At 39.4% G+C, this 13785-nt stretch overlaps 1 protein-coding gene across 1 annotated transcript in view; it reads right to left on the bottom strand.

The window, feature by feature from the left end:
* LOC139738668 (uncharacterized) overlaps positions 1 to 13785 on the bottom strand; it is a 200088-nt gene that overhangs the window by 34065 nt on the left and 152238 nt on the right. Inside the window, 3 exon segments of the mRNA XM_071649281.1 lie at positions 1112 to 1147; positions 3595 to 4674; positions 6376 to 6405. Of these exon segments, the coding sequence (XP_071505382.1) occupies positions 1112 to 1147; positions 3595 to 4674; positions 6376 to 6405 (1146 nt within the window).

Consider the following 13785-nt stretch of genomic DNA (forward strand, 5'->3'; position numbering starts at 1 on the left):
TTGATGCTTCTATCTCTCCATCTAGCTCTATTCCTAGTGCATTAGAAGCAAATAAAAGTCTACAGATATCTCTACTAATACTAGCTTCTATCAAAAAGTCAAGAAAAAGTGTTTCAACAGACAATCCCTATTCAATGAAGCTACACATAACATCTGTAAGAACATTCATCTGGCAATAGCAAAAATACATGCACAACAAATATGTACATGACACATAAAAGCTGGTGGCCTCTTTCAACCTATTGACTTAATCCTAACCTCAGATGAAGAAATGCTGCTTACGACATGTGAGGGATGAATTTTCATCTACAGAGAATAAGAGTCAAAATACCTCTCTTTACTCAAGAAATTTTGTTACGTCCTTGAGTGTACTGGCAAATAACTATCTACAGTTCTGCATACACAAAAATAAGAACAGGGACATTTTCTAGTTGGTGGTGGGTTGCATTATACAGTGTATTTGAGCTTTTGTTCTCACCCACTAATCTGAATACTAGAAGAGCGAGGAATGTGCATCTATTCATGTTATATTTAAGTGGATCGTTCAGGTTGTTGATTTCACTTAAATTTTGCAATTATCTCTAATAAGCTGACAGCATTTCTAGCTCATCTGCTCACTAACAAAAGCCAGCCATGCATTTGCCGTCATCAGTGCTGCTTTACTACTGCTTTTTGCTAACAGTCTAACAATGAACCCGGTAACTGCTCGTCTACTTACACGTTTGTCAGCCTAAACCTCTAAAGCAGCTGCGGCATGGACTGTGTGTGAAGCACGCATTTTGTCCACCACTCTTCAGCCTACCCTCTGAGGCAACCCTGACCCTGTGTCAAGCACACATGCTGCCGGTGTCCTGGGTAACCCTCCTCCAAGCCCGCATCCACCTTCCCCCTCCTCTCTTACATTTCAGGCCAGTGAGCCTTCCTTCCCAAAATAAAAATCTTCTTTTTTTTTTTTTTTACGACTGGCAACAAGAAAAACAATAATGAAATTTACACAAAGTAAATTCTCAAGAGAATGATAAAGGAATAAACTAATAACACCGACTTAAACTGACAACTGCAAGAAAAATAAATACTACGAAAGGTGAAATCCATAATGAGATCTACTTACATCCAATGTGGCTGGTCTCACTGTCTTTTGGACCTCCTGGTACATCAGGCAAGGCACAGAGAAAGGGAGGTAAAAAGATATGTGGAAGCTTCCGCATAAGAAAATGTGCTAGTTCAATTACACGGACAAAGCAAGAGAAGATTTCAGACACATGTAGTACTCGGAGAAGAAGTGTAGAACATTTAGTGCTAAATGCTCTTCTAAGAAAGGTGAAGTGACAAATGCAATTATGCAATAAAATTTTCCAATTAGTTCATGGCACAATCACACAGCAGACACTGTACAACAAAAATGCTGCAAATGCCTTCAAGAAATAGAGACCCTTTTGCAATAGTTTAGACTAAGGTGCTGATTGCCAAGAAAGAATAGTTTTCAAACAAATGTTGCCATATTTTCTAGGTGGTATAGCAATGCTCTAATCAACTACATGAAGAGGTTAATGCTTTCCTGATATTCACATGCTTACCCGATAGCTGATTTATATTCAAAAAAATCTCAAGATCCAATAGAGTTCAGATTTGGCAAATCCATTATGGCCCCAACAAACTGCATCTTGTCAATCTTGAGCTTGAAATTACACTGCTTTACTTGACATTCATAGTCTGTGTATATGCACATGTGTATATGCATAAATCAAAAGGTAATATGTTAATTGTGCCATTATATGCATTGCTGTGAAGTCAGAGCATACATACTGACGTATGGTAGATGACTACAAGTATTATGTAATTAGTATCAATAAAATACACTTTAGCTCATATGTATACCATAGTTTCATTACATGATGAGTATTACTTCAACCATGGAGAAAAGTAAAGAATGTGTATACATCAGTCATAAAAACGTCAGGAGAAGACATCAAATTAACATGCAAGAAACTGCTTTAAACCATTTTGACTGACATGCTGCTAGACAAAAATCAGTAGCAAGGCAACACGAGACACAGACCATGCATGCTGTTCCCTCATTGTGGAGAAAAAAACCCCACAAAATAAGTTCCATCAGCAAGACAAAACCACTTTAACCAGAAAAAAAAAATCTAACAAAACTTCTGGGGGAAAAAAAAGAGATTTGCATCTTCCAGTTATATGATATAATGTATATATCCAAAGATGTCGTACATGTTCACCACTTGTGAATTCATCACATAAAGTTTATTTTGTTCTCTCACAGAATTTGACAAGTTTCACTAAATTTCATCACCTTTGTAGCAATGAATATTTTTTTTTCTTTTTGTAAGTACATCAACAAATCTCGAATCCAGTCATGTAACTCACAGATACATTTTACTTTTTGTGTGAAATGAATTCATAAATTTTACCTGCAAGTATATTAGTGCATGTTGGAGGTGCATTTGTGGTGCAGTTAGTTCTTACTTCTTTTAAAGAGAGAAAGAAGATCAGATGTGCATCATCAGTGTTCCAAGTGCTCTAGGCATGGCCTAATGATGGTAACCAAGCAAATGTTGGACATAGACAGTGCATAGGATAGGAGGGAATGATGACAATGAAAGCTTTCCTTACATTCATAATGGACAATGAAAGACGCTGCAGTTGAGAATGAGGGAGTGAAATGAGAGGAAATGCAGCACATGAATACGGGTTCAATTTAATGGATACGCTCTGTACATATTTATTGTATGTACACCACAATCTACAATCCTACAAAAACTGTGCCTGACATTTCACATGCTGTCTTCATGCTGTCTTCATAGCATAATCATGTTGTACAAAAGGAAAGCCAATGATATGCTACAAATAAAAAGAGGAACAGATCTTTCATGATTACTCTTTGAGGTGAAATGACAGCAGAAAGCATGTCTGATATTTTTGTTCTGTTCAGTGTTCCCCAAGACACAGTAATTAGTAAAATTTTGTGTAGTCCAACTGATTGGAAGTTAAACCGTGTGTAATTAATTTTGATCAAGGGTGCAGAAAACAAGAATAAAACAAAACATGGACAGCAATGTATAACACAGTACCACAGCGTACACACATGGTGACCTTAACATTGGTTGAGATAACATCACTGGGAAACTACAGTGCATATGCCCTGATGACCAAAATGTCTCTGCTCTGCCTCTCTTTTTGCCTGCTTATTCAAGTAGCTTTTGTTTCCATGATCAAATCAAGTTACATTTCCATTAAAGTTTTACCTATTGTGACATTTGCTATGTTATGCACATGAATCCTCCACTGCTTTGAACATAGTATAGCCTTGCATGGTATTCATATTTACATAGTACAAAGAAACTGAAATGCAAAATAATAAGATAAGTAAAGCATTAAACACCAACTCACAGCTTGAAATTGGCAAGGACTGCTTTATCATGAAATACTGCTCAGTCTTTACAAATATTCCACAATTTACTTTTTGCGTTGTCGACAACATGTGTACAATACAAACAGGACACCAAGAGATGCAGACAACATTAAACACCACATAAACACTGTCAGAAGCTAGCCAATCAGAGTTAAGCGTACCTCAGCAAATTGCTCAGTTGCCAAGGGAACCTCATCCTCATCAACACGCGGTGACCCAGACTCGGACACTGTCACTTCAGTGGATGTAACGCTATAGCCTGACTTCAAAGGCTCCGATCGCTCAACTTCAGACTTGGATACAACAATCTTGCTCTCAAGGGTGATCTGCTGCACAGTGGACTCTCCAGGGTGGCCAACTTTCAGGTCTTCCTGTGGACTCTGAGAGTATGCTTGCTGTCCAGGGGAGGTCTCACCCTCCCAGGATTGGGCCCCCATGGAGGTATGTCTGATATCAGTCAGGTCCGGACCAGGGATGTTGCACGTGGCATCCAGCACATCTGAGTCTCCTATCAGGTCAGGGTTGATCCCTTGCACAGTGCTGGTGGATACGGCAGACACAGACGGCTCCTGGATTGGTTCTGCACCAGTCAGCGGCTCGGGTTCCATCTCTGCATAGGGGTTGATACCCTCCTGCCTCTGTTGTGCTGAAGCCTGGATCTGGGGCTCCTCAATCACAACATCACCAATGGGCTCTGGCTCCATGTCACAGTAGGGGTTGATGCTCTCTTGTTGACGTTCTGGTACAGCCTGGATCTGGGGTTCCTCCACTACAACATCACCAATTGGCTCTGGCTCCATGTCCATGTGCGGGTTGATGCCCTCCACCTCATTCTCCGCCTGGGCAGAGATCTCTGGCTCCTGCACAATGTTTGAGGCATGAGCGATGTACAGGTTCTCATCGGAACTCATGCGATCTGGAGTGGGTGCTTCATCGACTTCAATCCTGACCTGGGACACCTGGGACACTGAGGGCGGTAACTGCACACCTTCAAGTTCGTCTACCTTGACTTCCCCTTCTGAGGAAATAGAGTCTACCTGGACCCTAATCTGGTCTGCGGCACCCTCAAGAGTTTTGTCTGTGGTACCAGAAAAGACTGCCGTTTCAGCTGACGATTCAGAGCCCGATTCTACAGGCTGGCTGGAATCCACTGTTTTGGAAGCGATTGTGACACGAGTCTGGGTAATCGTAACGCTTTTTGAGGAGGAAGGACCTGATGAAGCCATGTCCACGTTTGACTTCTAGGGGAAGAGAGTGGACAAGAAAGATGACGTCTTCTGTGATATCGCCATGTTGTCATCCACACATAATTTCATCTTTCTTTTGATCAGCACGGCTAGAGAGGTATGCTTGTAACTGGGGATTTCAAACTGCCTAACATGAAAGTCTATAAAAAGATTGTCTAGAAAGTATATAAAATTCCTCCATTCCATTGCTCGAGACAAACATACATAATGACTTGTGCATCCTTTACTTCTCTCGAATGTTTCATGTTGTTGCTCAGAAAATTGTGAAAACGAGCATGGTAAGATGCTTTGAGGCAAGATCATATCATTAAGAGAGACTTCACACACATTATACAGACTTAAGAATCAAACACTTGAGAGATCTTGGGAAGAAGGGACAACAGAGAGCATGTCACTGGAAGGATTCCTGGATCACTGTCAGAATGGATCATAATCATTCACTTCCATTCCCATGCAGAAAAAGAGAACAGTGTTGGGGACGATGACACCATGCCCATCTCAAAATCTGACATCAATAAAGATAACAACATGACAAGTTGCATGCTTTTGCAACAATCCTGTCAGCTAGCTATACTATAGGATAGTGCTTAATTCAATGCTGGAAGCAATCAATTCATCATCAGAGCAAGTCCAGTGCTGACTTAAAAAGAAGGGAGTAATTTTCCTTAATACTATTTATCTTAATTCCACATTTGTATACAAATTCATGAATTATATCAGACTATCCTAATCCCAGTGTACACTTTCACATTGCTTGGTCACAAGTAACAGTGCATGTTAGTGTAAAATTTTTATCAGCAGTGAGTTCTGATGAACATGTATACAAATCACTGTCTACATTATGTATCAAGTCTCTGTATCCAAACACTGCCATGGAATAGTTCTTCATAATGTTATCTTTTTAGAAACTATCAGTTCCTGGTATGAGGAGATCATATTTTCACACAGCAAATTAAATCATCTTTTAAAGTTGGCACTGCAGAACTGCAAACCATGAGATACTGTAGAGGAATGCAGGATATCATTTGCATCTTCTCATAATTGCAAAATGCAGATCTAGTAGACGGCAGTCCACACACACTGCAAACAATTGGAGCTCCATTTATATGGAAAACAGATCTACTGGAAATCGAAAAATTATCATTTTCATGGAGAAAACAGAAGACAGGGAAGGGGGGAAGCAAACCCATGCTTACTGTGAAGGTTAGTTTCCTTGGAAGTCCCAACCTTACCATGAAATGATATGAATAGTGCCTAGCAGATTTGATGAACTTTTGTTTGAAAGTTAGTGAAGGCAATAGAAAAAACACCTTACCTAGATTAATGTTTGAAATCTTTTACCTAGATGTCTTTAAATTAGAAAGTTGGTGCCTCGACTGCCAAAATCACATCAATCACTATGCCCCTACAGATTTTGCTCATTTTCGTGAAAATCTCTCTACCAGTAGTGAGCTGTGATATTAGAGAAAAAATATAATTAGCATCCACTAAGAAGCTTTGAGTATAACTTGCCAAAAAAAAAAATGTCTACATGCTTGTTAGATGATGTTGTTGGATGTGGCTGTTATGATGAAAAAAAAAAAGATAAACATTCACAATGTACATACAAAAATGAGTTTAATGAGTGCAGTTTTCAACCTCTTGTGGTTTTCACACTGCAATTGAAAAAGAAAAGTAGTTGAAAATTGACCATACCTCTGGGCCGGTGGGAGACGGTGACTCCTCCTGATTATTACAATAAAAATAAAGAATAATGACAACGTTAACTTCACCGAGGGATAGAAATTTTCCATTGAATTGTACATTGAAATGTCTCCATCAGTCATTAAAATTTTGAAAGAAACACCCATTGAGATCCATAACTTTGTAGGTGCTTGCTAAATTAATCATCCACTTGAATTCCACTAATCTTGCCTTCTCATGAAAGAATTTAATCCACTCATGAGAGGGTGTGTTCTTAGCTTTTCATCTTTGAGCCCTCATCCTTCCTTAACTATGAGGTAGTCACATAGTCTGTGCTTTAACTAGGAGAGATTACAAATATACACAACACATTTTAAATGCGTGCGTAGAATTCCAACCGATAGTAGAATATTGAATCTATTTTGCAGAACATGAGCTACAGAAGAATCGAACAGCAGCAAACCTGGATATCTTCTGCTGTTCTGATAGGAAAGGTCTGATTGCTGTTGCAACTCAAAATAACCAAGTGATGTTTCAACAGGACTGTTAACATTCACCCATCAAACTCAGGGAGATACTTGTATGTTGCATGCATCTCAATGAGCAAAAATAAGTTCTGAATCAGGAAGAATGTTACATTTTAGGCGTGACAGATTTTATCTCACGAGCGTTCGCCCGCGTCCGGCATGCCTTCTTATCTGTTAAGTAGCCAGCTTGGCACGAGCTTGGCATGCGCCCATGCCGTCCGCGTTCCGGGTTGGGGAACGCCAGCTTAAAAGTCTTTTGTTTAGTGCCTTTGTTTCGAACACAATAGCGTCAACTTCACTGCACCCAATCGACCACGAAGCCATCGCTCCATGTAGCCAGCGTTCGGGAACGCCCGGATTAAGTCTTCCCTTTGTCTTGTGCTTAACACTTACACAGTTGATTTCATGGAAGCTTAAAAAACGGACAAACTAGCAAACAAATGAAACCACGAAAGGCATTGCACTATTACGCGTTAGTAACGCTGTGATTACCTTAATTTGCGTCGATGAGAGGCGTACTCAAGAAGTATCTGAAATAGTATCCGAAATATAGTATTTGTTCCCCTTACATGAGCGTGAGACCACTCTTGTAAGCAGCTTCTCAGGTGAAGCAAAATGTGTGTAATGAAGTGACAAGTGTATAAGAAAAACATTCACACTAGCTAGGTAGATTGACGGAAACTTGACACCCATGGCCGTGCCAGCCAGGCAACAAGCTGGTGGAAATTTCCAGGAACTTCAAAGCAGGTTTGCCGCCAGGCAAAAACCGCAGGGTAAAGGAATTTGCGTACGCGCTGAATGGGTCGTAAACATCGTGTCAATTGCATGGGGCCTGGGAGGGAAGAGGGGCTATGTATAGTACATGTATTAGTAACCCTGTGCTGTGTGATACGTGCATGCTGTTGGAGACACGTGCTGTAGTTGGCGAGAGCTAGCTGATGATGAGAGCTCCCTGCACCTGAAACCAAGGAGGTACCAGGCGAGCTCGCCTAGTACCTCCTTCCTGAAACCAGGGAGGTACATACACATCTGGCTCTGCTGAAACTATGGAGCTTTAGTACAGTAAATCTCGACATTGCTTAAGTCGACACGATAAAAAAGTCCCGATTTTTGTCTTGTTATTCCTTGAAAATTTCTTCGTCTTAGTCGACATTTATAAGTCCACAACTCGCGTAAGTCGACCTGATTTTTTAGTGCCAACTGAGCTGAAATACGTGTTTATTCCCTCGTCTAAGTCGACATAATTTTTCGCTCAAAATCTTATCGCCATTCTCTTAAAAAAGAATAAATTGTTTTCCCGCTCTGATTCGCTGCATTTCTAATCGGTAATTCCCTAGTGTATGGCGTGGTAGCGTTCGCGCCATGCGTCCATATTGTCTTGTACGCCAGGGGGGTGTTTCACAAAGATTTAAGTTTGACTTAACTCATGCGTAAATCCCCAAACCCTGCGTAAATCCCTAAGTCCTGCGTAAATTTACGCAGGACTTTGAATCCTGTTTCACAAAGTTTAAGTCATGCGTAAGTCCCACCAAGTCCTGCGTAACTCTACGCATGGCCCGAAGCCATGCGTAAAGTCAGACTTAAATTCCAAGATGGGAAGTTCAAAAGCATAATCAACTCCTAATATTCATTAATTTCTTCCACTTTATCTTATCCTGAGTGAGATGGCAGTATTTTTAACAAACCACTAGTTTCGTAGAGGGTCTACTCCTACACTATTCACTGAACAATGGTCCAAATTAAAAAGAGTCATAAAAATAGATCCCTACCTACAAATGTACTGATAGTTTGAACTGTTAAGTTAAACCAAAATTTTAGCTCATAAAGAGCTATATAATCTACATGTACAAACGTGTACCGGTATCTGGACTTTGGAAATTAAGTATATTTCTACCAATCCTTTCTTGCCTGTGTTATCTTCTTAGCTGCTTACCCATGAATATTAATGCATGCCTATCCATTTAATATAGATATCATGCATTTACAACAAATTAGAAAAACCTAACAAATTAGTTAGACCTATACTTGTAAGAAATATTATACCTCTTGTGTACAGGACGGGGCTGTGTCTATCTACACTAACTGGTTAGACCGATAAATTTGTCTCTTGTTCGGTAGCCTAATTGTATCTGTACAGTCTGTAATACGGTCGACTGCATTAGCGACCGTATGAATACATTTAACAAGAGGCTACCCGACAAGAGGCAGATTTATTGGTCTACCTCTACACATGACTGCCAATGAAATTAGCCAAGTTTCCATTTCTACGGTACCAGTTACATCTTAATGAATGCTTTTTTTTTTTTTTCCTGGAAGCAAAAAACAAAACAAAATAAGACATAACAACCCCCCCCCCCCCCCCCAGCATTTTGTGTCAGTTAGAGGAAACGGTTAGCCAATAGACAGTCACCTCTGCCTCGCATCAAAGGCTACAGTAACGTATACACGGAAAACGTTAGAGGTCTAGTAGTTTCTATGCCTAATCTTGATTGATGCAGTTCTCAAACACATTCCAAAGTCCGAAAACGCATAAATATATCAATTACAGTGTACTTCCCAATTCAACTCAGGGCCCAGCAATTGGACTTTAAAATTCGACCAATTGATAGCCATTAGCCATGATTTATTATGGTTCTAACTAACCTTATACATGCAGTCTAGGGCAATCATGCACTTTGTTTTCTTCAAAATCATGAAGATGTGGCACTGTGCCCCTATCTTGATTAATAACACACTGCACAGACTCTACACTACTGGTAACTGTTAGGCATAGCCATGTTTAATTGATAGTCATACTAATACTAGAACTGATAAGAGTTTATGTAGACGTAACTATACACAGCCCAGTTATTCGCACAGCGTATTAACAGCGTCTGGTCGGGCTAATGTAGACATTGTCTAATGACATGATATTAGTAATGAGCAGACTCTACAAACTACAAATACAATACAAGTACCGGTACAACACACACAGAGTTCATAATATTCAGTCCCTTCCTAACCTTCGATGAATCATCTCTTGCTCAAATTAGACTATGTCTACATAATTCCAAGGACCTACCTAATGACTAACAGATCAAGCTACACTCACTTCTGTAGTTACGACCAACCCTAGCTAGTTGGAAAAGAAAACTTCTCTTCGTGTGCAACAAGAGGCTAGCCAGAATCCTCTTCTACCAAGGTTCACAGTTACCAATTGTGCAATGTGAATGCAGAATGGTTTTACAGAATGCAGAGATCATTCATATCAGTAGTGCCAGCTAGCTGCTGCGAGCTCGCGAGCAACCCCATTCATCCTATACTTTCACACAGTCCAATATAAACATGTGGGACTGGATTAAAGAGGCCTCATGCACAAAACATCTCTTATATCAAAATAATCATCAAACGAGCGGCTATTCATGTACAAAAGAGAAATAATATGAGTCAGTAAATGAGCACTGTGAATAACGAATGATACAGTAATGTCATATGAATCGCAGTTGCAGAAAATCAAAGCAATTTCCCTTCCAGAAATTACTCAAAAATCATCAGCAGACAACAAATGGCTAATTTGCATATTTTTGGCTCGTACATTATTATTCAAATCGAATAAGTCTGTCTTAGCCTAAGACTGACTTTGTGAAACAGACTTAAAAAGTCGCACTTAGACTAAGATTGACTAGCGCTAAGTCTGACTTACAAAGTGCGACCTTTGTGAAACAGGCCCCTGAAATGAAAGGGCATACATTCATTTACATTGGAGAATTACATGTAGTTGGCTACCCAAAGCAGTTCACTTTCCCCCTTTTCTGCTCGTTATCCTCAAAACGCAAAAACTTTGTACACATAAAGGTCCTAGTAGAAAATCATTATCAGAACATGAAATACACGTGTAGGTGTTTCTGTTTATCCGAATATTCTAACGTTAATTATTCCGAAGCGTTAATAGAAACCTGGGCCCGTATTTAGAAAATTAATCAAATGCAACTACATGTAATTAAATGCAGCTGAAAATTAAATGCAGGTGTATCAAATCACGAGCAACTTTGCACATAAACGCAAGTGCGTTGCTGCCAAAAGGCTTGCGTTTGATATAGTATGAAACTAGAAAATAGTTGTATGAACCTGAAACTCAATTGCGTTGAAACGCAACTCTAAAAATCAAATGAAGTCCATCAATCACGCGCAACGCTGTATTCAAACGCAAGAGCGTTGCAGGGAAGACTTGAGGTTTTCGTAAGAAACTATAGAGAAACTGCGTTTAAAAGCATCTCTTAACATCTACGGAGGTGCGTTATTGTTGAAAAGTCTTGCATTATTTTGTTTGTTTTTTCGTATGCAAAATTAAAAATTAAACGCAGCTCTGAAAATCAAATGCAATTGTAAGTCCATGTCATCACGCGGAACGCTGAATAGACTTGCGTTTGATATACGAAACTTGAAAATTGTAGGGAACTTCTTTAAAACTCAGTTGCGTTTCAACGCGATTCTAAAAATCCAATGCAAGTCCATCAAATCACACGCGACGCTGTATTTAAACGCAAGAGCATTGCAGAAAATACATACTTTTTGTACGAAATTATAAGAAACTGCGTTTAAACGCATCTCTAAACATCTACGGAAGTGAGTTATTGTTGAAAAGACCTGCATTATTTTTTACTTCTTACGCAAAATTAAGAATTAAACGCAACCCCCAAAATCAAATGCAAGTCCATCAAACACGGAACGCTGAAAAGACTTGCATTTCATAATCATCCGACACTAGAAAATTGTAAGAAACTTAAACTCAATTGCGTTTAAACACTAATTCTAATAGTCAAATGCAAGTCCATCAAATCACAAGCAACGCTGTATCTAAAACGCAAGAGCGTTGCAGAAAAGACTTGCGGTTTTTGTACGAAACTAAAAACTGCGTTTAAACGCATAAAAACTATAAACCGAAGCGTGTTATTGTTGAAAAGACTTGAATCATTTTTTATTTCGTAACGGAACTTTCGCCATGATTGAACTTAGTCTGCACTAGCAGGGGAAAGACATCGCAACATTAACACGTTTCAAACTACCGAAACGCATCGTGCTTCACGAAATGTCGATGAAAAAAATAGTAGCAAATTATTGTTACTGTAGTTCGCTATTCCGAAGGTTTAAATCTCAGTCCAAAGTTAAATAAGTTCGACGATGGAAAGATGTTTATCTTTACGAAGGTTAGTAATCCGAAAGATGTCGTTTCCGGATTAACAATTTTTCTTGTTTTTATTTCAGACTGGCCCGCGCCGTACATCACAGAGCGGTAATGACTATATGTTGCGAATCGGAGCGCGAGAACAATTCATTTTCAGAGTATGGCAATAGAAATGTAAGCAAAACAAATAAAAATATGGCGACTTAGGGAAGGAAAATCATACATCCTCTTTCAACTCAGTCGGCACTGAAAAATTATCTCGACAGAATCATACGAATTCACACGCATATCTTCACAGCAACGCACTTCAATTTAAATCGCAAATTTGCATGCACTTTGGGGAATATGCGTTTGTTTTTTTCATATCAAATTTAAAACGTACAGTGTCTAGAAACGGGTCCATGTTTCGGATCCCGCTCTTTCAAAAGCTCTCAAGATTTTTGTGTTTTGTGCATTGCCGTTACTAACTTCGCGTATATGTGCTTCTTTCGCAATAAAACTCGAATTAAGATGTACACAGCGATAGAGGCTCAGCTCAGTAGATACTTGCCTCCAGTGACAATATTCTTGTGTACAACAAAAGAGTTTGTGAGCCCATTAGCGCAATGTCTATTCATACCTATACCTGGTGCCCGATCGATACTTTCATTGTTTGATGGCACATGGTATTGTAGTTGACCATGGAAAGGGGATACTGTCATAATAGGCCTACAGCTTGACTGTTTCCGCACAGGAGGAATACCAACCTGTCCATTCTCAAGTCGACCTGCAAAGAGAATCTCGCTTTTGAGCATTTCAGGCTCTTGGAGAATTATGGGAGGAACGGGTTAAGAAAACTCATTTAAACTATGAATGTAATTATCCCTCTTCCCTGGTTATGTAATGGGCTGTTTAGAGCTCATCAGTGAAGATTGAAAGTAAGCCTACTTTTTGCAAAGCGTATTATAATGACAACTTGTGCAACAATAATTAACCTGGCTATTTGTTAACTGGCAAAATGTAATGTTTGGGCTTATTTTCTTATAGGTCAGCAAGACGATATGCGGATTCCGTAAAGTTCTGGGTAAAACCTAATGTCCTAAGAGAAGACTTACTAATTTACCCGCGCTTGGAACGGATAAGTCTACCGACTCTCACCAGGAAAAATTTCTTCAGTACTACATACAGTGCTAGCCGTATATAGTGTATGATAGGTTATCTTTATAACAGGCGGGAAGGACGGTGCATCTTCTAATGATTGTCTCTCGTGGAAGAAAACCCGTCTCCTTGCGTGAATTTTAGCTCCTTTTTCAAGCTTGCGGGAAACGCGATGGATGGACCAAACGTAATCACAAAGCGAGGAACATCGTTGTGAACATAAAAACTGAGAAATATGCAAGAAACAGTAACGGTCATTTTCATCTCTGTCTGCAATTAATTATTCCAAAATTTCGTTAATCACATAGAATGCAATTAAGTTCGTTTTGATGAATATTCAAGAACACACACACACACAAAATAAAAAAGTTATTCCGAAAGTTCGTGAACTAGAAAACGAAATGCCTTAATCTTATATTTTGTTAGGATATAATTATATTCCACTGCTTGAAACGCAGTGAAGGGGGGGGGGGGGGTCATAAAGCTGTTCGTAAAGATACGAACGACTTACGAGTGACTGATGATAAGTTCTTGTGCTGAATTATGGAAATTCTGATAAGTATAGCACATCAGAACTGATCACAAGTCGCTCGT

This window comes from Diadema antillarum, unplaced genomic scaffold, assembly GCF_040938485.1.
Source record: "Diadema antillarum isolate AM-2024a unplaced genomic scaffold, OU_Dant_1.0 seq00000764_RagTag, whole genome shotgun sequence".
In the NCBI taxonomy this organism is placed as follows: domain Eukaryota; kingdom Metazoa; phylum Echinodermata; class Echinoidea; order Diadematoida; family Diadematidae; genus Diadema; species Diadema antillarum.